The sequence below is a fragment of the Branchiostoma lanceolatum genome, chromosome 9 (assembly GCF_035083965.1).
Source record: "Branchiostoma lanceolatum isolate klBraLanc5 chromosome 9, klBraLanc5.hap2, whole genome shotgun sequence".
In the NCBI taxonomy this organism is placed as follows: domain Eukaryota; kingdom Metazoa; phylum Chordata; class Leptocardii; order Amphioxiformes; family Branchiostomatidae; genus Branchiostoma; species Branchiostoma lanceolatum.
The window spans coordinates 7,490,507-7,514,238 of NC_089730.1; the positions used below are offsets into that span (position 1 = coordinate 7,490,507).

General features: G+C 42.9%; 7 protein-coding genes across 8 annotated transcripts; all 7 read right to left on the reverse strand.

Annotated features, from left to right (window-relative positions):
• Window positions 1-794: 794 nt before the first annotated feature.
• On the reverse strand, window positions 795-3,982 carry LOC136441239 (microfibril-associated glycoprotein 4-like). The gene is made up of 6 exons (XM_066437414.1): window positions 3,673-3,982; window positions 2,971-3,100; window positions 2,586-2,731; window positions 2,030-2,126; window positions 1,537-1,701; window positions 795-1,167 (listed from the first exon to the last, which is right to left on the reverse strand). The coding sequence occupies exons 1-6, from the start codon at window positions 3,934-3,936 to the stop codon at window positions 920-922; spliced, it is 1,050 nt and encodes a 349-aa protein (XP_066293511.1). The 5' UTR covers window positions 3,937-3,982; the 3' UTR covers window positions 795-919.
• Window positions 3,983-4,254: 272 nt separating this feature from the next.
• On the reverse strand, window positions 4,255-6,931 carry LOC136441234 (ficolin-2-like). The gene is made up of 6 exons (XM_066437408.1): window positions 6,678-6,931; window positions 6,106-6,358; window positions 5,729-5,874; window positions 5,474-5,570; window positions 5,205-5,369; window positions 4,255-5,006 (listed from the first exon to the last, which is right to left on the reverse strand). The coding sequence occupies exons 1-6, from the start codon at window positions 6,906-6,908 to the stop codon at window positions 4,744-4,746; spliced, it is 1,155 nt and encodes a 384-aa protein (XP_066293505.1). The 5' UTR covers window positions 6,909-6,931; the 3' UTR covers window positions 4,255-4,743.
• Window positions 6,932-7,404: 473 nt separating this feature from the next.
• On the reverse strand, window positions 7,405-9,656 carry LOC136441237 (microfibril-associated glycoprotein 4-like). 2 transcript variants are annotated; one of them, XM_066437411.1, is made up of 6 exons: window positions 9,339-9,656; window positions 8,826-9,018; window positions 8,471-8,616; window positions 8,196-8,292; window positions 7,917-8,081; window positions 7,405-7,749 (listed from the first exon to the last, which is right to left on the reverse strand). In XM_066437411.1, exons 1-6 carry the CDS (start codon window positions 9,567-9,569, stop codon window positions 7,487-7,489), a joined length of 1,095 nt encoding a protein of 364 aa, XP_066293508.1. In that variant the 5' UTR covers window positions 9,570-9,656; the 3' UTR covers window positions 7,405-7,486. The 2 variants fall into 2 exon arrangements, with proteins under 2 accessions (XP_066293508.1, XP_066293507.1); XM_066437410.1 differs by having other exon boundaries at window positions 8,826-9,030; window positions 9,339-9,655.
• Window positions 9,657-10,081: 425 nt separating this feature from the next.
• LOC136441238 (microfibril-associated glycoprotein 4-like) lies at window positions 10,082-13,116 on the reverse strand. Its single transcript, XM_066437412.1, has 6 exons — window positions 12,828-13,116; window positions 12,132-12,309; window positions 11,601-11,746; window positions 11,138-11,234; window positions 10,828-10,992; window positions 10,082-10,423 (listed from the first exon to the last, which is right to left on the reverse strand). The coding sequence occupies exons 1-6, from the start codon at window positions 13,062-13,064 to the stop codon at window positions 10,161-10,163; spliced, it is 1,086 nt and encodes a 361-aa protein (XP_066293509.1). The 5' UTR covers window positions 13,065-13,116; the 3' UTR covers window positions 10,082-10,160.
• Window positions 13,117-14,301: 1,185 nt separating this feature from the next.
• On the reverse strand, window positions 14,302-17,142 carry LOC136441236 (microfibril-associated glycoprotein 4-like). The gene is made up of 6 exons (XM_066437409.1): window positions 16,777-17,142; window positions 16,091-16,322; window positions 15,784-15,929; window positions 15,236-15,332; window positions 14,974-15,138; window positions 14,302-14,584 (listed from the first exon to the last, which is right to left on the reverse strand). Exons 1-6 carry the CDS (start codon window positions 17,017-17,019, stop codon window positions 14,322-14,324), a joined length of 1,146 nt encoding a protein of 381 aa, XP_066293506.1. The 5' UTR covers window positions 17,020-17,142; the 3' UTR covers window positions 14,302-14,321.
• A 476-nt stretch (window positions 17,143-17,618) lies between these two features.
• Window positions 17,619-20,204, reverse strand: LOC136441233 (ficolin-1-like). Its single transcript, XM_066437407.1, has 6 exons — window positions 19,859-20,204; window positions 19,275-19,548; window positions 18,970-19,115; window positions 18,617-18,713; window positions 18,365-18,529; window positions 17,619-17,959 (listed from the first exon to the last, which is right to left on the reverse strand). The coding sequence occupies exons 1-6, from the start codon at window positions 20,165-20,167 to the stop codon at window positions 17,697-17,699; spliced, it is 1,254 nt and encodes a 417-aa protein (XP_066293504.1). The 5' UTR covers window positions 20,168-20,204; the 3' UTR covers window positions 17,619-17,696.
• A 903-nt stretch (window positions 20,205-21,107) lies between these two features.
• LOC136441242 (ficolin-2-like) lies at window positions 21,108-23,306 on the reverse strand. The gene is made up of 6 exons (XM_066437418.1): window positions 22,981-23,306; window positions 22,504-22,714; window positions 22,189-22,334; window positions 21,997-22,093; window positions 21,708-21,872; window positions 21,108-21,543 (listed from the first exon to the last, which is right to left on the reverse strand). The coding sequence occupies exons 2-6, from the start codon at window positions 22,622-22,624 to the stop codon at window positions 21,275-21,277; spliced, it is 798 nt and encodes a 265-aa protein (XP_066293515.1). The 5' UTR covers window positions 22,625-22,714; window positions 22,981-23,306; the 3' UTR covers window positions 21,108-21,274.
• Window positions 23,307-23,732: the final 426 nt, after the last annotated feature.

Genomic DNA, 23,732 nt, shown 5'->3' on the forward strand with positions numbered 1-23,732 from the left:
TTGAAGATGTATTGCTTGACATGAACTTTTATCAGTCAGCAGTCACCTTTTGTTTCCAAACTTGAAATAGAATATGTTGTCTGTATACTTTTGTCCTAAATGATTTGTCTCGTTAATCTTTCTGGTAAAGTTGGACAACAACTTAGACATGTCCCTGTGGCGCAAGCGGTAACGCAACTCCGCTGCTTCGCCATCTGGATCAAATTCATCTGGATCCGAAGGGCCTGCGTTCGAACCTCAGTGGTTGACTCGAGCTCGGACATGTTGTAAGGGATTGCATTCGTCATTTCGGATGGTGACGTAAAGCCGGTGGCCCCGTGTATGAGGGAGCTTTGGGCGTAAGCCTCGAGCGTGAAACCTCTGCACGTAAAAGAACCCAACACACTTATCGAGAAGAGTAGGGGTGACCCGGTGTGCTTGGCCAAAAAATGCGAGCCGTTGGCGAAGCCGCATTGCACTACCACTAGCTACTTGAAAAAGCATCATACTTCACCTCAATTGAGGATGTCTGCTTTACCTTTACCTTTAAGTTTCTGTCAAAAGATTCATTTTAACAGTTGAGTAAGAGATCCTTTTTAAGAATGAATTCTAGCAGACAGATAAAGTTTCAAGCTTTCTTGAAAAGCTCTCTTTATTTTGTTTAATCACATAACGTGAGGTCTATACGAGGTGTGCCTCCTGTATAATGCTAGGGACACCTTTACCAAGCGGGGCCCGGCCGGGTAGCTTGCGGGAACGAAAAATACGATATAATAGACAGCAAAACACACGAACCATTTGAAAAAAGGACTTCCTACCATGAATTATATGCATATGATATGCATTTTTTATTCTTTGTTTTCTCAAACAGCCCAGTCGGGCTCCGGTTTTAAAATGTGACCTTAGCATTAGCAGACGGCGTTGCAGATGCACTGTGAGCCTAATTTGGCCTTATCTTCATCTCGGTAGTCTTGAGTGAATAGTTGTGTCCCTTCCATGGGTACCAGTTGATGCCGTCGGCGAAGGACGTGTGCGCACCCACCAGGTACTGGCCGTTCAGGTTGGCATGGTGACAGGCGCCGTACCACCACGCGCCCTGGAACCGCTCGGCACAGTCCGTGCCGTGGATGTCATTGTCCCTGTCCCTGGTGCTGAAGTACATCCCGTCGTGATGAGCCATGGCATCTCCTGGAAAATATGAAATATATGCTGATGTTAAATGGAATTCGTGTGTCTTTTGATAGAGCGTTTTCGATATGACGTCATCGCTGTGTCCGCCGCCATGTTGGCGTCCTTATTTGCCTTTCAATGAATCATTATAGCCTGAGCTAGCATTTTCGGACGATTGAAGATCGTCTGACCCTTTAGATTAACCACTCTTAGGTAGTGTACAGCTTAAAGAAAACAAGATTCCAGAAGAAAATTTCTTTAAATCAAAACGCTGTGTATGCTGAAGCTACGTTCGATTAAAATGCAAATAAGGACACCATCATGGCGGCCAACACGTACCTGTTTCCTAAATGATAAATGTAAAAACATTGCCATTGTAAATCTTACCTGCATCTCCCGTGTAGCCTGTAACTGTGAGCTTGTATTTGTGGATTTCGTCCTCCACATGGAATATGCTATAGTTAGCATGGGCCGAGTTGCCTTCAAAGTCTTCAAGCTCCACCCTCAGTTCGTACACGCCCTGGTCCGTCAAGCGGTGGAGGTTGTCATTACCTGCAAGTAAATGATATGTGAATATTACTAGATCTTACTAGAGTAAAGATAGTTATAATGTACACACAATACATTGTATAACCAACGCAACGACTCTATAGACGCATTAGAATCCATTGTATTGATAACGCAGGAAGGTTTTAGATAAGGCTAATCTATATTTTATTTGCATCGGCAGTTATAGAGGAACGAAGCGTGTGTATATAGCAAAGGTCACTGAGTACAGAGCAAATATTTTCGGTCTGGACACGGTACCGTTCGGAAACGTATCAGATAAGAATAGGACGGACGTATTAGAAGTGACGGAACTGCCGAAAAACTGTCATACCTAGCCAGAACTCTCCCCTCAGGTCACCAAACCCTATCTTGTACGTCTGCCAGTCTTGGTAGAAGTTGATCAACCCGTTTTCACGTTTCTGGAACAGCTGTAGATGCGTCGTAAACCATTTATTGTAGTCAAATCCTCATACCAGTCGTATCAGTTTGTTTCCAAGACGTATGAACATTTGCATTAACATGAACCTGGCCTGTGTATTCTTTTCATTAGTACATTATTTAACAAAAGAGTTCCTGGCGTTACAAACGAACAACATATCTACCCCTAGTACGGAACGACCAAATGTTGAAGAATATACATGGCCTTCAGTAGTATCTAACGTCAGATATTGAAGCCCAATGTCTTTAACAGCAGCTATATAAGCATGGGTTGGTGTGGCTTGTATTAATCTTCAAGCAGATCTCTCGGTGGCAATGACAGTATCCAAAGGGCAAAAGCAGCATTGGTGGCCACCGGGTACTAATAATGCTGCTTTTGCCCTTGGATACTGTCATTGCCACCGTAGATCTGCTTGGAGATTAGGCTTGTAGATAGCAGGAAGGCGTACCGTCCATCCACCTCCGTCAGTGTCCATGTCACAGTAGACCTGAACAGGACTTTTCCCTCCTCCATCAGGGTAGATGGTGTACACATCGCTGGTATCGTGTCCTGTCGCCAACAGTTCCATACAGTCACGGGGACCGCTAAGCCTGTCTGTGTTGTGAACCAACATTATCTGCCAACGTTAACATGTGTGATTCTTCATGTTGCAATTCCTTGGAACCGAACAATCGTAGTATTCTATGATTGTTTGATTTTTTTGCATGTATTTACGTTAGATAACAGTATACCCCAGCAACTGGATAGATTTTAACACGGTCAGACCTTTCAAACAGTGTCAGTGGCATTTTTCCCAGTTAACGTTATGTTTTGTAAATTTGGCGTGTATATACCTGCTAGTTGGTTGAGCTGAGTTTGCATGAGTTGAATGGTGGCAGCTTGTTGCTGTATGGTGTTCTCATGTTGCTGTATAGTGCTGTCCTGTTGCTCCATCATGGACTGTATGCTGGCATAGGAGTAATGCTGCCCAACAAATAGGTGGCGTTTGATGTGAGAGGTGACAAGAAAGCACCACGAACGCAATGAAGGTATAGTTAGCATCATGCGCTCGCCATCTATGTTATGTGTCTGTCACAATTGGAAAAAGTGGCCCCACTGGGTAGTTTACGGACTTTACGTTTTTATGCACTTTCGGGCAGAGAACGTGGGACACCCTGCGGCTATTGGGCTATTTCGGCAGTCCACCGGGACAAATTTGTGGCTTCCGGGCTCGGCGGGACTACACCTCCAACGCAACGGAAACCGGTGCAAATGTGACTACATAGCATTACCTGGTTAAAGCAACTGAGGCAAGCTGTTTCCGTCTAGCCAAGGGCTTTGGGCAAAATGTGCCAATTTTCAGCATTTTGTACAAGTATGATGGTGTCTTGGAACGAAACGTATTGACTTTTTTTACCATGATGTAATATCCCTCGAATCAGACATCCCAAAACAGTCTACTCTACCTCTTATGTATTAAAAAAATGTGTTTTTCCATAGAGTCAGACAACAATTACCATACGTACGTTAACAAATGCATAAAAGGTGCAAAATACCGTCGATTCTCCCCCACAGCACTGTTGTTCCAGGGAGTTTGTTCTCGTCTGCAGTTCGTCCATGTTGTTCTCCAGACTGTTCTGCCTGTCGGCGTACCGCAGCAGGTTTTCAAACGCCTGGCAGGACACGGCTGGGGAGGCAGTGGTTACGGCTGGGGAGGCAGTGGTCAGACTACGGTCAGCAGGTTCCCATGGGTTAGATGATACTGCAATGCTTGCATGAAGCAGCATCAAGACAAGGACTGGCAACGTGATGGCGGTCATCGTGGAGCTGTATAAAATGGCGGCTTACAGAGTCTTTCCTAGGGTGTAATGATCTTCGTATCAGTTATATTTGAGTTTTGTTAACAGGTGTTTTCTCTCACACCATATGTGTAGGTGTGTATATAAATGTCATGCAAATATCAATGTTTCCGCAGGGTGACATAGGTTACAGGTACAGTATATAGTAATGTGTCATCAAGTTGGGATTACAAGCCAAAGGCTTATGTTGTCTTTAGAAATCAATATAATCCCCTAAGTACGGCAATGGTTCAACGATACTTAGTGCTACCAGAAAGTAGTAATCATAACGACCATACGTCCATTGACACCTTGTGCTTTATTTTCACATATGTATACAGTGGGTCTGTCTTCCTTGTATATATATATGACAATCAGGACCTGTTTCATTCAGCCATGACGATTCGTCTAGTATCAACCTTATATCCTTCATCGTCCCATGCCAGGCCTACCGCTTGTACATATATCAAGCAACAACCTGCGCCCCGTCTTTCTTGCTGCATAAGCGCTGGTCAGCTGTCACCAACCAATCACGACGTACGCTGCTGAGGGTCAAGACTCAAGAGGCAACGTGATTGGCTGGTAATGTTCCTCCAACAACCGCAAGAGGAGTATCTGATTGGCTGACGGCTAGAGCAGCGCTAACGAAGCGAGAAAGAGGGATCACAGGCCGGTACGCCAGTGGCATTGCTTGAGAGGATGTGTCACCTTACGAGAAGGATTTTATGCTAACCATACAGAGGAAACTAGCTTCCCTTGGCTACGGTTTACACTCTCGGCATTCTTTCTCTAGTTAGGCCTTATTTTCATTTCAGCAGCTTTAAGCGGGGTATCGTAGCCCCTCCAGGGTTTCCAGTTGACCCCGTCACCCTGTGACTGTTGACCCGCCACCATGTACAGGCCGTTCAGGTTCGCGCGGTGGCAACCGCTGTACCACCACGCACCTTTGAACTCTTGTGCACAGTTATCTGTTGCGTGGATGTCGTTGTCCCTGTCTTTTGTGGTAAAGTACATACCGTGGTGAGGGTTGACTGCGTCGGTCATGCCATCACCTGTAAAGGAGTTAACATGCAACAAACGCACAGAGTTAAAGCTTTGGTCCAACCTAGAATTGTGAATTTCATACCACAGTCTTCTTCAGAATTCGAGTGACCAATCAAGTGAGCTTGCGGAGGCGTGACGTCAGCGATTGGTCAAACGTGCTAGGAAGTCTATAGCGCCTGCCGTCTCTGAGTTGGAACTACACCTACCTGCAGTGCCGCTGTAGCCGTCCACAGTGAGCCTGTACTTGTGCACCTCATCCTCCACCCTGAAGATGTTGTACTTGGCGAAGGCCGTGTTGCCCTCAAAGTCCTCCAGATCCACCCTCAGTTCGTACACATCCTGGGCCGTCAGGCGGTGGAGGTGGTCATTACCTACAAAGAAACAATAAAAAGATATTCCCATCAATTTTGATTCATGCGATTTAAAGAACTATCAGAAAGCATAGAAATCAACTAATGCAGAGTTGTAACCTTACCCAGCCAGAATTCTCCCCTCAAGTCACCAAACCCTGTCTTGTACGCCTGCCAGTCTCGGTAGAAGTCGATAGAACCGTCTTGTCGCTTTTGGAATAGCTGCAAAAAAAGCACATGTGGTTACCGGAGCATTCACATCCATTAAAATGTTGCAATCGGTTTACGTTGATTGATTAAGGCCCACTAAAGTCATGATTTTTTCACACAATAATCACACAAAAATCACAATAGGTAGCTAAGTTGATCTGAAGTCGTACCGTCCATCCACCGCCGTCAGTGTCCATGTCACAGTAGACGTGAACAGGACTTTTCCCTCCTCCATCAGGGTAGATGGTGTACACACCGCTGGTATCGTGTCCAGTCGCCAACAGTTCCATGCAGTCACGGGGACCATTCAGTTTGTCTGTGAATGTGATTCAGATCCGAGATAAGATTCTTTGAGTTCTTTGTCAATAGATGTAATGTTTTGATTCTTTGGAAGCGAAAAGCCGTAGCACGGAATGTATCTTAATTTGATGTTTTGAACTCGGATGAACGTTATCTTTTAAATCTTTCATATAGTTCATATAAAATGTTGAATTTACGATGTTTGCAGTTTTAGATCTATTCTGAAGGAAAGATATTGAGAATATACCTGACAGTTGGTTCAAAAGTGTCTGCATCTGTTGCATTGTGGCCTCTTGCTGCCGAATGAAATCTGCCTGGTCGTCCACTGTTGATTCTAGCTGTTGAATGGTGGCCTGTTGTCGTTGATTGATGTTGACTTGTTCATCCACTCTTAACTGAAGTTCTTCCAGGATGCCCAGGTGTTGTTGTACAAGGTTGGCCAGGTCAATCACATTTAAGTGTAGAGTTCCAACCGACTGTTGTTGGTTCTCGATCCAGAGCTAAAAATATTAGGACAAGACGTGGTTACTACAAATAGACTGCGTCATAGCTTTACATGACAAGCATGTTGTATCGTACCTGAGCAGAATTGGATACAGTCAATTACGCAAGGCAAGGGACAATAAGATACACGTATAGAATCTAATGTTTGAAATAAATGCTGGATGTAAGGTAGGGAGGATCTGCACACTGAATCCTTACAACACATCCCTTTTTACAATGTATAATCGTATTCCAGCAAAATGGTCAACATAACTGTGGCACACATGACATGTGGTATAGATATCAGCATCAGCTATTTTGAGGACATAGACCTACCGTCCATTGTCCTTCACAACATTGCTGTGTCTCGTTCTTCAGTACGTCCAACTGCAGGTTCAAGTCCTCCACAAGTTGTCCATATGTTAGAGTAGATCCATCCGAGGCAACGTTTTCTCCTACGCCAGTCACAGTCGACCCGGCAGACTCCTCTAAACCACCATGATCATGAGTCGCTGTGCTGCTGAGTTGGTGCAGCAGGAAGAGGACGAAGATGGAAAGGACATTCATGACGACGTGAGAGGGCAGTTGATGGTGAAACTCTACTTATAATTAGTGTACAGTTGGCATGTACGTGTACGTATACATGACATCTATGGGTAAATATAGCACAGAAACACCTGTAGTGTTCTCAAGAGGTGGGTCATGGCGATTCAACACACAAGGCTGTGGAGGTCAAATGCGACATTTGTCGCATATCAAAATTCTAAATAGACGAATTTGACATTTGTATGATGTATTGATATAGGGTCAGTTTTTTTTTAATGCGAAACGTCTCATGCTTGTTTGCTACACTTTGAGATTCTGGGGGAGGCATAATTAGTATGGTGATCATTTACAGATAGCTGCTGCAGCTGAACAACTTATAAGAGTGCCTTGGGACTATTTCAACTTTTAAAAAGGTGTTCACAAACCATTAAATCCTGTGTTCAGTCTATGCTTTACTTCACATATCACCATGATAAACCAAAACCAGGTTGACAAATCATGAGACCAAACAACAGTATCTGGTAATGACTCTTTTATTTCGTTAAGAGGACGTGTAGAAGGTACTTTGAGTCAACCTTCTGTGATCCCCGTTGTCTGTCTCAGTTAGGCCTGATCTTCATTTCAGTAGTTTTCAGGGAGTAGTTATGGCCCTTCCAGTCGTACCAGCTGACACCGCCTGCATGGGACTGGTGAGCACTGCCTAGATACAGGCCGTTCAGGTTTGCACGGTGACAACTATGGTACCACCACGATCCTGTGTAGACTTCGGCACAATGATTATCAGGGTGGATATCGTTGTCTCTGTCCCTCGTAGAAAAGTACATGCCGTTGTGAGATTTGTTTGGATCTGTCATGGCGTCACCTGGAAATATTATAAATATGATCATTGATGGGGGAGTTTATTGGGTGCGGTTGTGAGAGAATTGTGTTTCAAGGCGTTTTCATTTGAGCAACAGCCGATTCTGGCCAACTACACAGACTTTCAACTATTGCAAAAAAAGATAGAAGACACCTAGAAGGAAGACACACCTGCAGTACCATTGTAGCCGTCCAGAGTAAGCCTGTACTTATGCACCTCATCCTCCACCCTGAAGATGTTGTACTTGGCGAAGGCCGTGTTGCCCTCAAAGTCCTCCAGATCCACCCTCAGTTCGTACACATCCTGGTCAGTCAGGCGGTGAAGGTGGTCATTACCTAAAAACACAATAAAAAGACATTCCTATAAATTCTCATTGATAGGAAAGAACCATTAGAAAGCATAGCAATCAATCAATAAATACATAAAACAAAACAGAGTTAAAACCTTACCAAGCCAGAACTCTCCCCTCAGGTCACCAAACCCTGTCTTGTACGCCTGCCAGTCTCGGTAGAAGTCGATAGAACCGTCTTGTCGCTTTTGGAATAGCTGCAAAAATGAACATATGGTTACCTGGGCATTCACATCCAGAAAAAAATGTTGCAATTGGTTTAAGTTGATTGACTTCAGGGCCACTAAAGTCATCAATAGTGAAATCATGATTTTTTTTCACACAATAATCGCTAGGTAGCTTAGTAAATTTGAAGTATAATTTGTAACGTCGTACCGTCCATCCGCCCCCGTCAGTGTCCATGTCACAGTAGACGTGAACAGGACTTTTCCCTCCTCCATCAGGGTAGATGGTGTACACACCGCTGGTATCGTGTCCAGTCGCCAACAGTTCCATACAGTCACGGGGACCGTTTAGTTTTTCTGTATTTGTAAACAATATATTCTTCATTAACATGGTAACGTTTTGATTATTTGGAACCGAAATGTCGTGATATCCTAATTTGGTGTTTTAAACATGGATGAACATCGTCGCACACGTTTAAATCTTTGACATGGTTTATACAAGATAGAATTGAATTGCAAAGTTTACACTTTAGATCCATTTTCAAGAAAATATAATAAAAACATACCTGACAATTGGTTCAAGAGTGTCTGCATCTGTTGCATTGTGGTCTGTTGCTGCCGAATCAAGTCTGCCTGCTCTTCCACTGTTGATTCCAGTTGTTGGTTGATGTTGACTTGCTCATCCACTCTTAACTGCAGTTCTTCCAGGATGTCCTGGTGTTGTTGCACGATGTTGGCCAAGTGTAGAGTTCCAACCGACTGTTGTTGGGTCTCGATCCAGAGCAGAATAGGACGCAGTCAATTACGCAGCCAAGAAATAAGAAATATTTTCCTATACATTGTTTCATGTTGCAATTACCCCTCGGGCAAGAATTTGCAAATAAACTTATAATCATTATGACATTATTTGATGTAGCAGAAACATGGTGGATGTCAAGCAGCAAGGATAAAGTTAGTTTTACAACACATCCCTACTATCAAATTTAAAATAGCACAGTCAAGCAATCTTATTTCAGTTAAGTGCACTTCATACAATTATGATTATGTCTAAATCATTTCTTTTGAGGACACAGACCTACCGTCCATTGCCCTTCACAACATTGCTGTGTCACGTTCTTTAGTACGTCCAACTGCTGGTTCAAGTCCTGCACGAGTTGTCCATATGTTTGAGTAGATCCATCCAAGGCAACGTTTTCTCCTACGCCAGTCACAGTCGACCCGGCAGACTCCTCTAAACCGACATGGTCATGCGTCGCTGTGCTGCTGAGTTGGTGCAGCAGGAAGAGGACGAAGATGGAAAGGACATTCATGACGATGTGGTAGGGAAAGCTAATAGTGAAAGTCTACTTAGTGCACTGTTGGCATGTACGCACATGTATACATGTACATGAATGGGTAAACATAGCACAGAAACACCTGTAGTGTTCTCAAGGGGTGGGCCATATGGCCGTTCAGCACCCGAGGTTATGGAGGTCAAATGCGACATTTGCCACATATGAAAATTCTAAATAGACGAATTTCACATTTGTATGATACATTGAAATTGAGGGGTCAAATTCCTATTTTTCTTATGCTAAATGTCTCATTTTTATGTTATATATAACAAGTAAACTGGTTTGCCAGTTATGCGTGGTAGTCATCGTTTACAGCTACCTGCTGTATTGTACAAGTTATCAGGGGGCCTTGGGATTATTTCTTCATTCTTCAAAGAAGGTGTTGACTTGACTATATCATTCAATCCTGTGCTCATTCTATTCCTTACGTTATCACTATCATGATAAACCAGAACCAGGTTGATAAATCATGAGACCAAACAACAGTATCTGGTACTGCCTCTTTTATTTGGATAAGAGGTGGAGGAGGTACTTTGAGTCAACCTTCTGTGATCCCGGTTTCCCCACTCAGTTAGGCCTGATCTTCATTTCAGTAGTTTTCAGGGAGTAATCGTAGCCCTTCCATGGGAACCAGTTGACACCGTCCGCAAATGACTGGTGAACTCCTGCATGATACAGGCCGTTCAGGTTTGCACGGTGACACTTCTCGTACCACCATGCACCTTTGTAGACTTGAGCACAGTGTTGAGTGTCGTGGATGTCGTTCTCTCTGTCCTGTGTGGAGAAGTACATGCCGTTGTGAGGATGCGCCGGGTCAGTCATGGCGTCACCTGGAAAATAAACAGATTATATAAATGTACACATTTTGTAACTTCCGTTGCCGTTTGAAGTAAGACGTTTCTGACATTAAGATATGCTGCATATGAGGTGCCAAACGTACGTTTTTAAAAGCCAGAAAATTTTTGAGTCGTCGTAAAAACAACAGTTGGCACCTTATATGTGGCAAATCTTAATGTCAGGAACGCCTTATTTCAAACGGTAACGGAAGTTACAACATTTGTACATTTAAATGAGCGATTACAGCCCTTGGATCTGTGATGGGAGAGTGCATTAGGTTCTGTTGTAAGTAGAATTTGTTATGTGCTCTGTTAGCAGGAGACGGTTCTGTGAAATAGTTGGATGGATCTTAACTTTTGAAATTAAGATAGAGAAGTAATCTAGGAGCACTAGACACCTGCAGTGCCGTTGTAGCCGTCCACAGTAAGCCTGTACTTGTGCACCTCATCCTCCACCCTGAAGATGTTGTACTTGGCAAAGGCCGTGTTGCCCTCAAAGTCCTCCAGATCCACCCTTAGTTCGTACACATCCTGGGCCGTCAGGCGGTGGAGGTTGTCGTTACCTGGGGGGAAAGGGGCATGACATGTTTTACCTGACTTATTTGGAAAGATTCAAGATAGTCGCATGTAATAATGTTTTACATATGGTAGTACACACTACAGTACAGTAAGCACTTCAACCATTTATAAGATTTGCTGTAGACATACCAAGCCAGAACTCTCCCCTCAGGTCACCAAACCCTGTCTTGTACGCCTGCCAGTCTCGGTAGAAGTCGATTGAGCCGTCTTGACGCTTTTGGAACATCTGCATATGAATTTAGAAATTGATATTTTAACAAATATACTTCGACAATGTGATTACCTGTCACACTGTTGCTGTGTATTGCATTTGTAGGCCTAGAAAATGGCAAGGTCTAGAGTACACTGAAAGGAAGACAATCGTCAAATCTTGTAAAATTGTGATGTATTGTTGTCCCCTAAATGAGCAGAGAGGTTGCTTTGATAGTCAAGTGGTCAATTCATAAAGAACAACTGGAACGTTATCAATACTATATTTTAATGCCATAAGATAAAGAGCAAACGCTTCAAGAGCTGAGGGAAATTTGAAATAGAAATTTCACGAACGAATCAACTGACATGAATAAAGACAAAGAAAGCAATGCATCCTTACCGTCCATCCACCCCCGTCAGTGTCCATGTCACAGTAGACGTGAACCGCGCTTTTTCCATCGCCATCCGGATAGATGGTGTATACACCGCTGGTATCGTGTCCAGTCGCCAACAGTTCCATACAGTCACGGGCACCACTAAGCCTGTCTTTAAAAGTTACATTAAAATTAGAAAAAAAAAGATATATAAAAATTAGAAAAGCGTTGATTCATAAGTATTCTAAAGACATGTTTCTTATCTTGTTTTGCATAACATGGAATCATAACGGAGGGTCCCATAACTTCGAACGTAAATGTACAAGTTCGACATTGCATTGTACCATTGTCGGTTGTCTGAAAAGTGTTGCGCTTTGTCGAATGATAAATGAGAGTGGTGGTGTTTGGGGATTTTCCGCTGTGGAGTTGATTTTACATAGTTCGTGCACGCGCACGAATTACACCATGGATCTCAGTTGGTAAAACCATAAAAATAAATAATACCACGCACACTAAGAGAGTTGATCTATTATCAAGGAAATATATTAGAAAGGTACCTGATATTTGGCTCAAAAGGGTCTGCATCTGCTGTATTGTTGTCTGTTGTTGATTGATGGTGTTGATCTGGTTATTGACCGTCTCCTGTAGCTGCTGCATGGTGCTAGCCTGGTCACCCACTGTTGCTTCCAGCTCTTCGACGATGGACTGTTGTGCCTCAAGAACGCTGGATTGGTACTATGATAGATAGAGATGGGTTATGATACCTTCGCTTTAGGTATCTTAGGTTGCTCCCGAAAATGTAAGATAGATAACTTTAGCAAGTTGTTTATTAACATAGACTTTTTCAACTCTAGCTTTTTATTTGACAAATGTATCTTTCTTTTTAAATCTTTATTTAGAATTTCCTACAACGACGAAATATAAATATACATGTGAACATAAAAACAACTCAAAAACCGATGAAACAATTGGCAACATTTCCCAGTCAACCAATCTAACAATCTATAACCTAAATGTTTATAAATTTTTCCAGACTTTTGAGCAATGATGTATTCCATTCTGTGCTACTATTTGACATAATCGAGACATCCATTGCAAGTAGCTGATTTGATGTATCTATTTTTATATATATATATATATTTGCAATCAACAACACTGTAGTAAGACAGGACAATCAACACGTTACCTGATATTACAATTGAATTATCAATATGATTCTGTATCCAGTTTTTCACATCCCCCCCAGAACTTACCGTTTCCCCACAACATTGCTGTGTCCTGTTCTTCAGTCCTTCCAGCTCGCTTTCCAGCTTGTCTTGTCTAGTTAAGTACTGTAGAAGTTCTCCATATGCCTGGCAGGACCCAGTCAAGATACCGTGTTCTCCAACGTCAGTCACAGGCCATCCCTCGGGCAACTCTGAACCGACCTGGGCCGTTGAACTGCTGAGTTGGTGCAGCACCACAAGGACCACGATGGAGACGACATTCATGGCGACGTGATAGGGACGCTAATGGTAAAGATCCACTCAGTTGGGATGCATATATAACGTTAATTATGCGTACAAATAGTATGGAAACACCTGTGGTGTTCTCAAGATAAGATAAGATATCACTTGTTATGTAAAACCAATCAACTATGCTAACAGAGAGGACGGTTACATTGTAGTTATAGCCAACAATGTCAACAAATTCCTGTCAAGCATTGCAAAAAAAATACCATTCCACCAAGATGTATTCATTATACACAGTTCATTGTCCCTCACGGCATTGTAGAAGTTCGTAATCCAACCCCCCTCTCCACGTTACGCTTTCCAGCTCGTTCATGTTGCTTAGATGCTGTACTATGTACAACTTGTGCACATGCAAGGCAAGATCCAGTCAAGGCAACTGTTCACCAAATCGGTCCATCCAGCAGACTTTGGCTGCTGAACTGCCGTGTTGCTGCATGCAGCAGAACAAAGACTATGTTTGTGGCGACGTGATAGGAAAACTATTGGTAATAGTAAAGGTCAACTCAGTTTGGATTTATGTATATGAGTAAAAATAGCACAGAAACACCTGTGGTATTCTCCAGGGTGGAGTTATGTAAATATCCTTTGTACACGAGGCTATGGAGGTCAAACAGATATTTCAGGAGTAATTTTATATTCACGCTTAACAAGGCAGGGCGAGTCGGTTCACTCGGTTGGTAGGTTGGTTGATGGTTGGTTGGGAAGCCAAGTAATGGCAAGTAATGGTACAGTATTGAATATATTTTCTGCTTCAAGACTAGCAACAATGTAGTCATTATAAGACGCACATGAGAATTCAGTCTGTCGTGATGTTTTTTGCCTCTGTACTTAAACTTTGTTGTCTGTGTGGACCTGGACTTGTTGTAGCCATGACGACACAATGCCAAGTAATGTCAACCTAATTTGGTCTAATTTCCATTTCGCTAGTTTCCAGGGAGAGTGATATGTTTTTTTTGTTTTTGTTTTTTTGTTAGGGTTACTTCTTCCCTCATGACCTCAATGAAAACAGACCAGCAGGATTATTTGAGTTTTTCATGAATAAATAAATGCTCAAACAAAAAAACACAAATAAACCTAACTAGCTAACTAACTAACAGTTGAATGAATAATGAGAACTGACAACAGTATGTGGTGCTATATGCTCAATTTACTTATTATACAATAAACTTCTGTCTGTTATGGTGTGTGGCGAGGAGGGGACTTTGTATCAACCCTCTTTTAGAGTATTTGTTTGGCCTAGTTAGGCCTTATTTTCATTGCAGTAGTTTTTAGGGAATAGTTTTGACCCTTCCATGGGTACCAGTTGACACCGTCTGCATACGACTGGTGAGCCCCAACCAGATAAAGGCCGTTCAGGTTTGAACGATGGCAATGGCTGTACCACCACGCGCCTTTGTAGACTTGCGCACAGTGGTCGGTTGGCTGGAGGTCATTCTCCCTGTCCCTTGTAGAAAAGTACATGCCGTCGTGAGGGACGACGGGGTCGGTCATTCCATCACCTGGAAATATAAAAATCTAACTTTATTGCACAACAGTTGTACAAGGTACAAAGTATGGCATCTACTGTTTTATAAGGCTAATCTACTAAACACAAGAGTTCATAGAATAAGGTCATAGGCTTTTACAATCATTGGAACTAGACATTCTTTGATATATTTCCTATGATACAATGCAGAGGTTGTTACATGTCAATATGTACTTAAATTTGCTACTTAAGTCCATTGAGATAGATTATGGTATATGAGATGAAAGCCTTGTGTATAGTGAACGTAGTAGATATCCGAAATATCTCGAAGTTTAATTATAGTAAATGATTTTTCGACAGTCATTTCATTTTTCCTGTGAGAGAGTCGATACAATGTTTCTATTACACAATATTGATACACACCTGCAGTGCCCGAGTATCCACTGATAGTGAGCCTGTACTTGTGCACCTCATCCTCCACCCTGAAGATGTTGTACTTGGCGAAGGCCGTGTTGCCCTCAAAGTCCTCCAGATCCACCCTCAGTTCGTACACATCCTGGGCAGTCAGGCGGTGGAGGTGGTCATTACCTTTAGATCAACATAAAAACAAAGTCACATTCTGATGTGCTGTATACGTCGTGAAAATTGATTATGACTGTTGCTTGCGGTTGTTGCCATTATATACCTAGCCAGAACTCTCCCCTCAGGTCACCAAACCCTGTCTTGTACGACCGCCAGTCTTGATAGAAGTTGACCGAACCGTCTTGACGCTTCTGGAACAACTGCAATAGAAGTTGATACGAGGGTACTTCAATAAACATTCTGCCTTATTTTCAAAGACTCATACCTGTGCCATGTTTCGTTTCTATTGATTCAAGAAAACGTCAGACATCTAATGTAAACATACTAGTTACTTTCTAGGCCTTTTTACGAAAGAATATGATGTACCGTTGCCCTCCCTAAGGTAGTACACGATTTACTTTGCTTGTGAAAAAAACAGCCGGACAGAGAAATATAACACCGTTCTGATGGCTGTATTGATGGATATTAAATATACGGCCGTCGTGCGATCCTGCCCGCGGTCGGGCTGGTACCTCGGGTGATACGGAATACCCCGTGTTGTATTCTATATATACAGCCTTTGGTTAAAATGAACTGAATTTAATTTTTTTATTAGAACTAATCACACATATCTGAAAAGGACATTATCACTGTATTAGCTACATCCCTTACCGTCCATCCACCGCCGTCAGTGTCCATGTCACAGTAGACGTGAACAGGACTTTTCCCTCCTCCATCAGGGTAGATGGTGTACACATCGCTGGTATCGTGTCCAGTCGCTAACAGTTCCATACAGTCACGGGGACCGTTCAGCTCGTCTAGTTTGTAAAGAAATTGCTTTAAATCCAGATAGAAATTGGACTACATTAAGACAACGTTTTTTTATCATTATCTGTACAGAGTAGAACTGTATTTTACCATACACTCAATTGACAATTGAAGCATAGATCTATCCTTAGAAAAAAACTTGAAAATGAACCTGACAGTTGGCTCAAAAGAGTCTGCATCTGCTGAATTGTAGCCTCTTGCTGCTGAATGATGTTGGCCTGGTCATCCACTGTTGCTTGCAGCTGTTGATTGATGTTCACCTGGTCATCCACTGTTGCTTGTAGCTGTTGAACTGTTGCCTGTTGTTGCTGGAGAACGTTGGACTGGTCACTGAGATCGATCTGTAGACTGCTAAACGACTGTTGCTGGTTCTCATTCCAGAGCTAGGAACATTGTACACAGGATAACTTGTTACTACGAAATAAAGTGCAGAATAGCTTACTGCAATGCTGACAACACCCCCAAACACACAGACAGACAGACAGACAGACAGACACAGACAGACACACATACACGCGCGCGCGCGCGCACACACACACACACACACGCGCGCGCGCACACACACACACACACAGAAACACACACACGCAAACGCACACACACACAAACACACGCACACACACTTAACAAAAACGGATCCAACGACATGTTTTACATAGAGATTAGATATCATCTGTAGCTGCTATGGAAAGGACATGAACTGTACTAACAGAGACGACAATTACATCGTAGTTACAGGCAACATTGCCATCGCATTCCTGCCTTGCACCATCATTGGAAAGAACGATCCACCCAGATGTATCATAAGTTAAAGATGTGTATGTGATATAACCATACCTTCCATTGCTCCTCACAACATTGTTTTGTTTCGTTCTTCAGCCCCTCTAGCTCGCTCTCCAGCTCGTCTTGTCTGCTTAGATACTGTAGAAGTTCTCCATATGCCAGACAGGATCCGGTCAAGGCACCGTGTTCTCCAACGTCAGTCACAGGCCATCCCTCGGGCAACTCTGGACCGACCTGGGCCGCTGAGCTGCTTAGTTGGTGCAGCATCACAAGGACAACGATGGAAAGGACGGTCATGGCGACGAAAATGGAAAACTTATGGTAATACTCTACTTAGTGTGAAGTTAGCATGTTCATGTATCCGCAAATACAGCATAAAACACCTGTAGTGTTCTCATGGTGTGGGTCATGGCCTTTGCACACGAGGCTTTGGAGGTCAAAGGCGATATTTGGCACACAGAAAGTTTTTAAATCGATGAAATTTACACTTGTATGACGTATATAATGGAGGCGTCATCTTTTTTCTCATATCTAACACTGACATTTTTTAGAACAAAAGCTAAATATCATAGGAGTATTTGGGGCTTACATAAATGCTCGTCAAATTATGATACGTGGAAAATGAAGTATACGCGACCATGTTTAGTTTATGATATAGTTTAGCAATTCTTAAACAATTTGCAATAGATATGAGAACTCCACTTCACGTCGATTGCATTGCTTTGTTCATAAATGCAGTAAACAGAAAACCAGGCAACTGTCAACCGTATACAGTACTTAGAAACTCACTGTTATTTTAGTCACTTATGACCAGTAGTCATAAGCGATAGTCCTACCATACTGTTTGCACTGTTCTACACTGTAAAATTCATGATAACCACAACCACCAGCAGCACATGGTATTGACTATCTTATTTCGACAAGCAGTGTAAAAGATACGTTGAGTCAACACTCCTCCATTTTGTTCGTTGATGCTAGTTAGGCCTTATCTTCATTTCAGTGGTTTTCAGGGAATAGTGTGAACCCTTCCATGGCGCCCAGATTATGCCGTCTGTATGAGACGGGTGATCACCAATCAGGTACAGGCCGTTCAGGCTTGCTCGAAAGCAGCGATTGTACCACCACGCGCCCGTGTGGTGTTCAGCACAGTCAACACCCGTATGTTGGTCGTTCTCTCTGTCCCTTGTAGAAAAGTACATTCCGTCGTGACCGTAGTCTGGGTCGCTCATGGCATCACCTGAAAATTACATTGACATTTGAAACTAAAGAAACAGAGTTATCTTGCCTTGATATTCTAATTCATACCTACTGAAATACATTGTACAATGATCTGAATTCATTTCTCCAGATCGGTCGTAGGTGGGCCAAGATTCAGTGCAATTTTTGTTACTTGAACTAAACGTTGTGAAGTATGACAATGGAAGCAAACAGCTTGACGGCACAATTTTTTCTCCTGTCGTATCACATGTACATACTGTTTTGAACAGATAGATTTCAGCCGTAAAAACTATTTAGAAACATGACCTACTGGTGGAGGATTATGTCTGAAATGTTCCTTCTACGATTTCAATAAACAATTGATTGATTGATTGATTCATTCATTCATTCATTCTTCTTTCATTTCTAAAGCTAAGACACACACCTGCAGTACCCGAGTATCCACTAACAGTGAGCCTGTACTTGTGCACCTCATCCTCCACCCTGAAGATGTTGTACTTGGCGAAGGCCGTGTTGCCCTCAAAGTCCTCCAGATCCACCCTCAGTTCGTACACATCCTGTGCCGTCAGCCGGTGTAGGTTATCGTTACCTGGAGTCCAACAAACACAACATAGTCACAGGTAACGACGGCAAGTGATCACAATGACTCGAATATCAAATCTACTGTGAGACATACCCAGCCAGAACTCTCCCCTCAGGTCACCAAACCCTGTCTTGTACACCTGCCAGTCTCGGTAGAAGTTGACTGAACCGTCTTGTCGCTTTTGGAACAGCTGCAATAGAAATGCATGTATTCATCCACTGTGTTTTATGTATGTATGTAGTGGTTTGATATTTGCGGGCCTACAAGTCGAAGTAAAAGTAAAAGACGAGGATACGTCTGATCAGCAATGTACATGTAGATGTGCTGATGGTGGTGATACATAATGAAAAAAAATAAATAAAAAATCTGACATCGTTGAAAAGGAACTAAACTAGCTATTTGCAAAACAAGTCACCACATATCTGAAAAAAAAGTTTCATTCGTACCGTCCATCCACCGCCGTCAGTGTCCATGTCACAGTAGACGTGAACAGGACTTTTCCCTCCTCCATCAGGGTAGATGGTGTACACACCGCTGGTATCGTGTCCAGTCGCCAACAGTTCCATACAGTCACGAGCACTGTTCACCTTATCTAGTCAGAAAAGACATTGCCACAAATCTGGATAGACATTAGAGTAAATCAAGACCACGTCGTTTTGAATCATCTTTCCATACTAGGGTAGAATTATATTTTGACATGTTCTCATTTGAAGTCTAGATCTATTATCAAGTAAAGAACTTGAAAATGAACCTGACAGTTGGCTCAAAAGGGTCTGCATCTGCTGAATTGTAGCCCCTTGTTGCTGAATAATGTTGACCTGGTCATCCACTGTGGCTTGTAGTTGTTGCATGGTGGCCTGTTGGTGTTGCATGGTGGCCTGTTGTTGTTGATTAATGTTGGCCTGCTCACCCACGGTTGCTTGTAATTGTTGCACAGTGGCCTGTTGTTGCTGCAGCATGTTGGTCTGGTTGTCCACGTTGACCTGTAGACTGCTAACCGACTGCTGTTGGCTGTCGATCCATAGCTAGAAACACCAGATCAAAATATGGTAATCTATTATAAAAGAAGAGACTGCATTACAGATTCACTTGCGAAGTTTGCTGTTTTTTTCCGTTCCGATTCAGTTATCTTAGTGCCTTGAAGAATTATATATCATCTAACAACGTTGAGAAATAAATTGGAAATATACACAATAGGGCGAACATAACCTACATTTGCTGTAGACACTTTCTTTGCTCTCTATCGCTCAAACAGCATTATTTGGCGAAATATTAAATACAGCTTACTTCATAGACACTTACATGATCGCAATTGGTCGATGAGCATATACCTACCGCCCATTGTCCCTCACAGCATCGCTGAGTCTCGTTCTTCAGTCCTTCCAGCTCGCTTTCCAGCTTGTCTTGTCTAGTCAAGTACTGTAGAAGTTCTCCATATGCCAGACAAGAACCGGTCAAGGCACCGTGTTCTCCAACGTCAGTTACAGGCCATCCGGCTGGCTCCTCCGATACCACTTGGGCCGTTGTGCTTCTGAGTTGGTGCAGCAGCACGACGACAACGATGGAAATGAGAGCCATTGCGACGAAATTGGAAAACGGACGGAGATACTCTACTTGGTGAGAAGTAGGCATGAAAATGAACATGCATCCACAAATATAGCACAGAAACACCTGTAGTGTTCTCAGGGGGTGGGCCATATGGCCGTTCAGCACATGAGGCTATGGAGGTCAAAGGCGACATTTGTCACATAGTATAAAAATTCTACCTCTAAGTATACGATGCATATGACGCATGTCAGCTAATGGTACATTGTACTAAGTGTGCCGATTGGTTAATGTATAACGATAGTACAAACACGGCTGTGCTGTTACCAAAGGACCAGTTATGTTTAGTATAGAGTATTACTATAAAGTAATGTCCCGTTTATATTTCAACAGGTGAGGTGAGGCAGTTGTGAATGAGGACGTAGATAGTAATGGCGATGATACATTAATGATAGGTCTGTTTCTTTTTTCCGATACCTCGATTTTTATATCGTATAAATCGAGGTAGCAACGTGTGGGAGTCTCCTTTATCAACAACTGCCATAGTTGCACACGTCGCCAGTATGCTTTGGGCATCAAAAGGTTAATAGATACATTTTGACAACAAAAATGTTCTTAAACGACGAAGTGTTTATGTCTCCAGTATCTATAGCCCGACTTTCACTACCTTTGCTCATTAACTTAGTAAGCGACTGTACCTGTCACACATTCAGGACCTTCCCACGACTATGCTCCCGACTACTTTCCGACCAAGGTCGGCTCTGCGCCGGAATTAGGTGAGATTCCATCTTATCCTGACTCCACGTTGATCCTCTTATCACGTCTAGGAAGAATATGGCTTTCCTGATTTTTGTTTTGTCTGGCGCAGACGACTTTGAAAGACTAGTAGACAACCTGACATACCAACTCTCAACCACGGATGACTTTGCCCACGACCAACTCCCAACTATATGGCTTGGAGATAGTGTCGATTATGTGTCAAATGGCTTTATATACACGTTAAGGACTTTGCAAAATATATCTACCTCTTCTTGATTAAGTTATTTTAAGTAAATCGTGTGCTAGTCACATTCTGCGATCATCATTATGGTAACAAAAAATGATGAATAACAAGAACCAACAACAATATACGGTGGGTTTAGTTTAATCACAATTATTGTCAGGAAGATGATTTGTAACAGCCTTCTCTAATCCTGTTTGTTAGGGCTAGTTAGGCCTGATCTTCATTTCGGTAGTTTTCAAGGAATAGTTATAACCCGTCCATGGGTACCAGTTGACACCGTCTCCATTAGGCTGATGGGCACCGCCCAGGTACAGGCCGTTCAGGTTTGCACGATGACAACGATTGTACCACCATGCGCATTTGGCTAATTCAGCACAGTCGACAGTGGGATCCAGATGGATGTCGTTGTCTCTATCTCTTGTGGAAAAGTACATGCCGTGGTGAGGGTAATTTGGATCTGTCATTGCGTCACCTGGAAATATAACAAATGTGATCAGTGACGGGGAAGTTTATTGGGTGCAGTTGTGAGAGAATTGTGCTTCAAAGCGTTTTCATTTAAGCGAGAGCCGATTCTGGCCAGCTACACAAACTTTTAACTATTGCACAAAAAGATAGAAACATTGAAGGAAGACACACCTGCAGTACCATGGTAATCGTCCACAGTGAGCCTGTACTTGTGCACCTCATCCTCCACCCTGAGGATGTTGTACTTGGCGAAGGCCGTGTTGCCCTCAAAGTCCTCCAGATCCACCCTCAGTTCGTACACATCCTGGGCCGTCAGGCGGTGGAGGTGGTCATTACCTGTGACCGAACGACCACAAATGTTCAAATAATTTTGACCAATACAAAATATCCCCAAGGGTGTCTTAAGCTAAAAGATCTGCTTTGATCATATCAGAGTTACAAACAAGAGTTGTAACCTCACCTAGCCAGAACTCTCCCCTCAGGTAACCAAACCCTGTCTTGTACGCCTGCCAGTCTCGGTAGAAGTTGACCGAGCCGTCTTGACGCTTTTGGAATAGCTACACAGAGAAATGTATACATAAATGTGTGGGGGGAAAAAGTGGATTAAAACAATAAGTCTGGCAGCTGAATAAAGTTCGTCTGAAATCCTTACCGTCCATCCACCCCCGTCAGTGTCCATGTCACAGTAGACGTGAACAGGACTTTTCCCTCCTCCATCAGGGTAGATGGTGTACACACCGCTGGTATCGTGTCCAGTCGTCAACAGTTCCATACAGTCACGGGGACCGTTCAACTTTTCTATTCAGTAGATATATATTAAAATACATTGCTTTCATCCTAGATAACCATAGATTAGTTCAAGACCACGTCATTTTAGATAATCTTTTTACACAGGGTAGAATAGTATTTCAACACGTTCTCATTTGAAGTCTAGGTCTATTCTCAAGGAAAGAGCTTAAAAATGAACCTGACAGTTGGCTGAGAAGGGTCTGCATCTGCTGAATGGTAGCCTCTTGCTGCTGGATGATGTTGACCTGGTCATCCACTGTTGCTTGTAGTTGTTGCATGGTGGCCTGTTGTTGTTGCATGGTGGCCTGTTGTTGCTGTAGGATGTTGGACTGGTCAGTTAGGTCTCACTGTAGACTGCCAAACGACTGTTGTTGGTTCTCTATCCAGAACTAGAAATATTAACACAGGATGAAGAGTTAGTACAAAATAAGGTCCAGAATATTTAACAAGCATGCTGCACCAAATGAAACGACCGGTCGCACATAGGAATAAGAAATCATCTGTTATGGAAAAATAAATGAACTGAACTAATAGAGACTACATTTACATAGCAGTTACAGACAACATTGTCATTGCATTTCTGCCTTGCGTAAAGAATGCTATTCCACCAAGCTGCACCATACGTTAAAGATGTGTATGTGATATAACCATATACCATCCATTGGTCCTCACAACATTGTTTTGTCTCGTTTCTCAGCCCCTCCAGCTCGATTTGCATCTCGTCTTGTTTACTTAAATACTGTAGAAGTTCTCCATATGCCAGACAGGATCCGGTCAAGGCACCGTGTTCTCCAACGTCAGTCACAGCCCAACCAGCAGGCTCCTCCGAGACGACCTGGGCCGTTGAACTGCTGAGTTGGTGCAGCACCACAAGGACCACGATGGAAAGGACATTCATGGCGACGTGATAGGGAAGCTAATGGTAAAGATCCACTCAGTTGGGATGCATATATAACGTTATGCGTTCAAATAGTATGGAAACACCTGTGGTGTTCTCAATGTAAGATAATAAATCACCTGTTATGTAAAATCAATCAGCTATGCTAACAGAGAGGACACGTACATCGTAGTTATAGCCAACAGTGTCAACACATTCATGTCTAGAAAAAGAATACTATTCCACCAAGATTTATTTCTATACACTATACTTTCATTTGTCCCTCACTACAATTGTTCTTCACTCCCTCCAGCTCAATTTCGAGCAAATCCTGTCTGCTTAGATATTGAAGAAGTTCACAATATGCCAGACAGAGGTACAGGCCATACAGCGGACTCCTGTGAGCCGACCAAACCTGTTGTGTTGCTGAGTTGGTGCAACAGGACAGGTATGGATAGAACTGTCATGGCGACGTGATAAGAAAGCTGATGGTAGAGATTCGCTCGGTTGGTTTATAACGTTATATGCGT

Bases quoted from the DNA above. Each gene is read 5' to 3' on its own strand.
- LOC136441233 (XM_066437407.1), bottom strand. From the start codon at position 20,167: ATGTTCATTTTCATGCCTACTTCTCACCAAGTAGAGTATCTCCGTCCG. The intron at 19,116-19,274 runs GTTCATTTTCAA...TTTTCTGACTAG, and splicing joins CCTTTTGAGCCAACTGTCAG to ATAAGGTGAACAGTGCTCGT. The intron at 17,960-18,364 runs GTGTGTGTCTTA...TGTAATTTTCAG, and splicing joins TGGATACTCGGGTACTGCAG to GTGATGCCATGAGCGACCCA.
- LOC136441236 (XM_066437409.1), bottom strand. From the start codon at position 17,019: ATGACCGTCCTTTCCATCGTTGTCCTTGTGATGCTGCACCAACTAAGC. The intron at 16,323-16,776 runs GTATGGTTATAT...CAATGTTCCTAG, and splicing joins GTTGTGAGGAGCAATGGAAG to CTCTGGAATGAGAACCAGCA. The intron at 15,333-15,783 runs GTAAGGGATGTA...CTTCTATTGCAG, and splicing joins CTGACGGCGGTGGATGGACG to TTGTTCCAGAAGCGTCAAGA.
- LOC136441237 (XM_066437410.1), bottom strand. From the start codon at position 9,569: ATGAATGTCCTTTCCATCTTCGTCCTCTTCCTGCTGCACCAACTCAGC. The intron at 8,617-8,825 runs GTATGTTTTTAT...TTACAAATACAG, and splicing joins ACTCTTGAACCAATTGTCAG to AAAAACTAAACGGTCCCCGT. The intron at 8,082-8,195 runs GTAAGGTTTTAA...TTGTGTTTTTAG, and splicing joins GAGGGGAGAGTTCTGGCTTG to GTAATGACCACCTTCACCGC.
- LOC136441239 (XM_066437414.1), bottom strand. From the start codon at position 3,936: ATGACCGCCATCACGTTGCCAGTCCTTGTCTTGATGCTGCTTCATGCA. The intron at 3,101-3,672 runs GTATTTTGCACC...TTTGTTGGGCAG, and splicing joins GCTGTGGGGGAGAATCGACG to CATTACTCCTATGCCAGCAT. The intron at 2,732-2,970 runs GTATATACACGC...TTCACAACACAG, and splicing joins TCAGCTCAACCAACTAGCAG to ACAGGCTTAGCGGTCCCCGT.
- LOC136441242 (XM_066437418.1), bottom strand. From the start codon at position 22,624: ATGCAACAACAACAGGCCACCATGCAACAACTACAAGCAACAGTGGAT. The intron at 22,335-22,503 runs GTTCATTTTTAA...TCTACTGAATAG, and splicing joins CCTTCTCAGCCAACTGTCAG to AAAAGTTGAACGGTCCCCGT. The intron at 22,094-22,188 runs GTAAGGATTTCA...TTCTCTGTGTAG, and splicing joins CTGACGGGGGTGGATGGACG to CTATTCCAAAAGCGTCAAGA.
- LOC136441234 (XM_066437408.1), bottom strand. From the start codon at position 6,908: ATGAATGTCCTTTCCATCTTCGTCCTCTTCCTGCTGCACCAACTCAGC. The intron at 5,875-6,105 runs GTATATTCTCAA...TCACATTCACAG, and splicing joins ACTTTTGAACCAACTGTCAG to ACAAACTGAATGGTCCCCGT. The intron at 5,007-5,204 runs GTAGGTGTAGTT...ACTCCTTTACAG, and splicing joins CGGCTACAGCGGCACTGCAG to GTGATGGCATGACCGACGCA.
- LOC136441238 (XM_066437412.1), bottom strand. From the start codon at position 13,064: ATGAATGTCGTCTCCATCGTGGTCCTTGTGGTGCTGCACCAACTCAGC. The intron at 11,747-12,131 runs GTACCTTTCTAA...TAACTTTTAAAG, and splicing joins CCTTTTGAGCCAAATATCAG to ACAGGCTTAGTGGTGCCCGT. The intron at 11,235-11,600 runs GTAAGGATGCAT...ATTCATATGCAG, and splicing joins CTGACGGGGGTGGATGGACG to ATGTTCCAAAAGCGTCAAGA.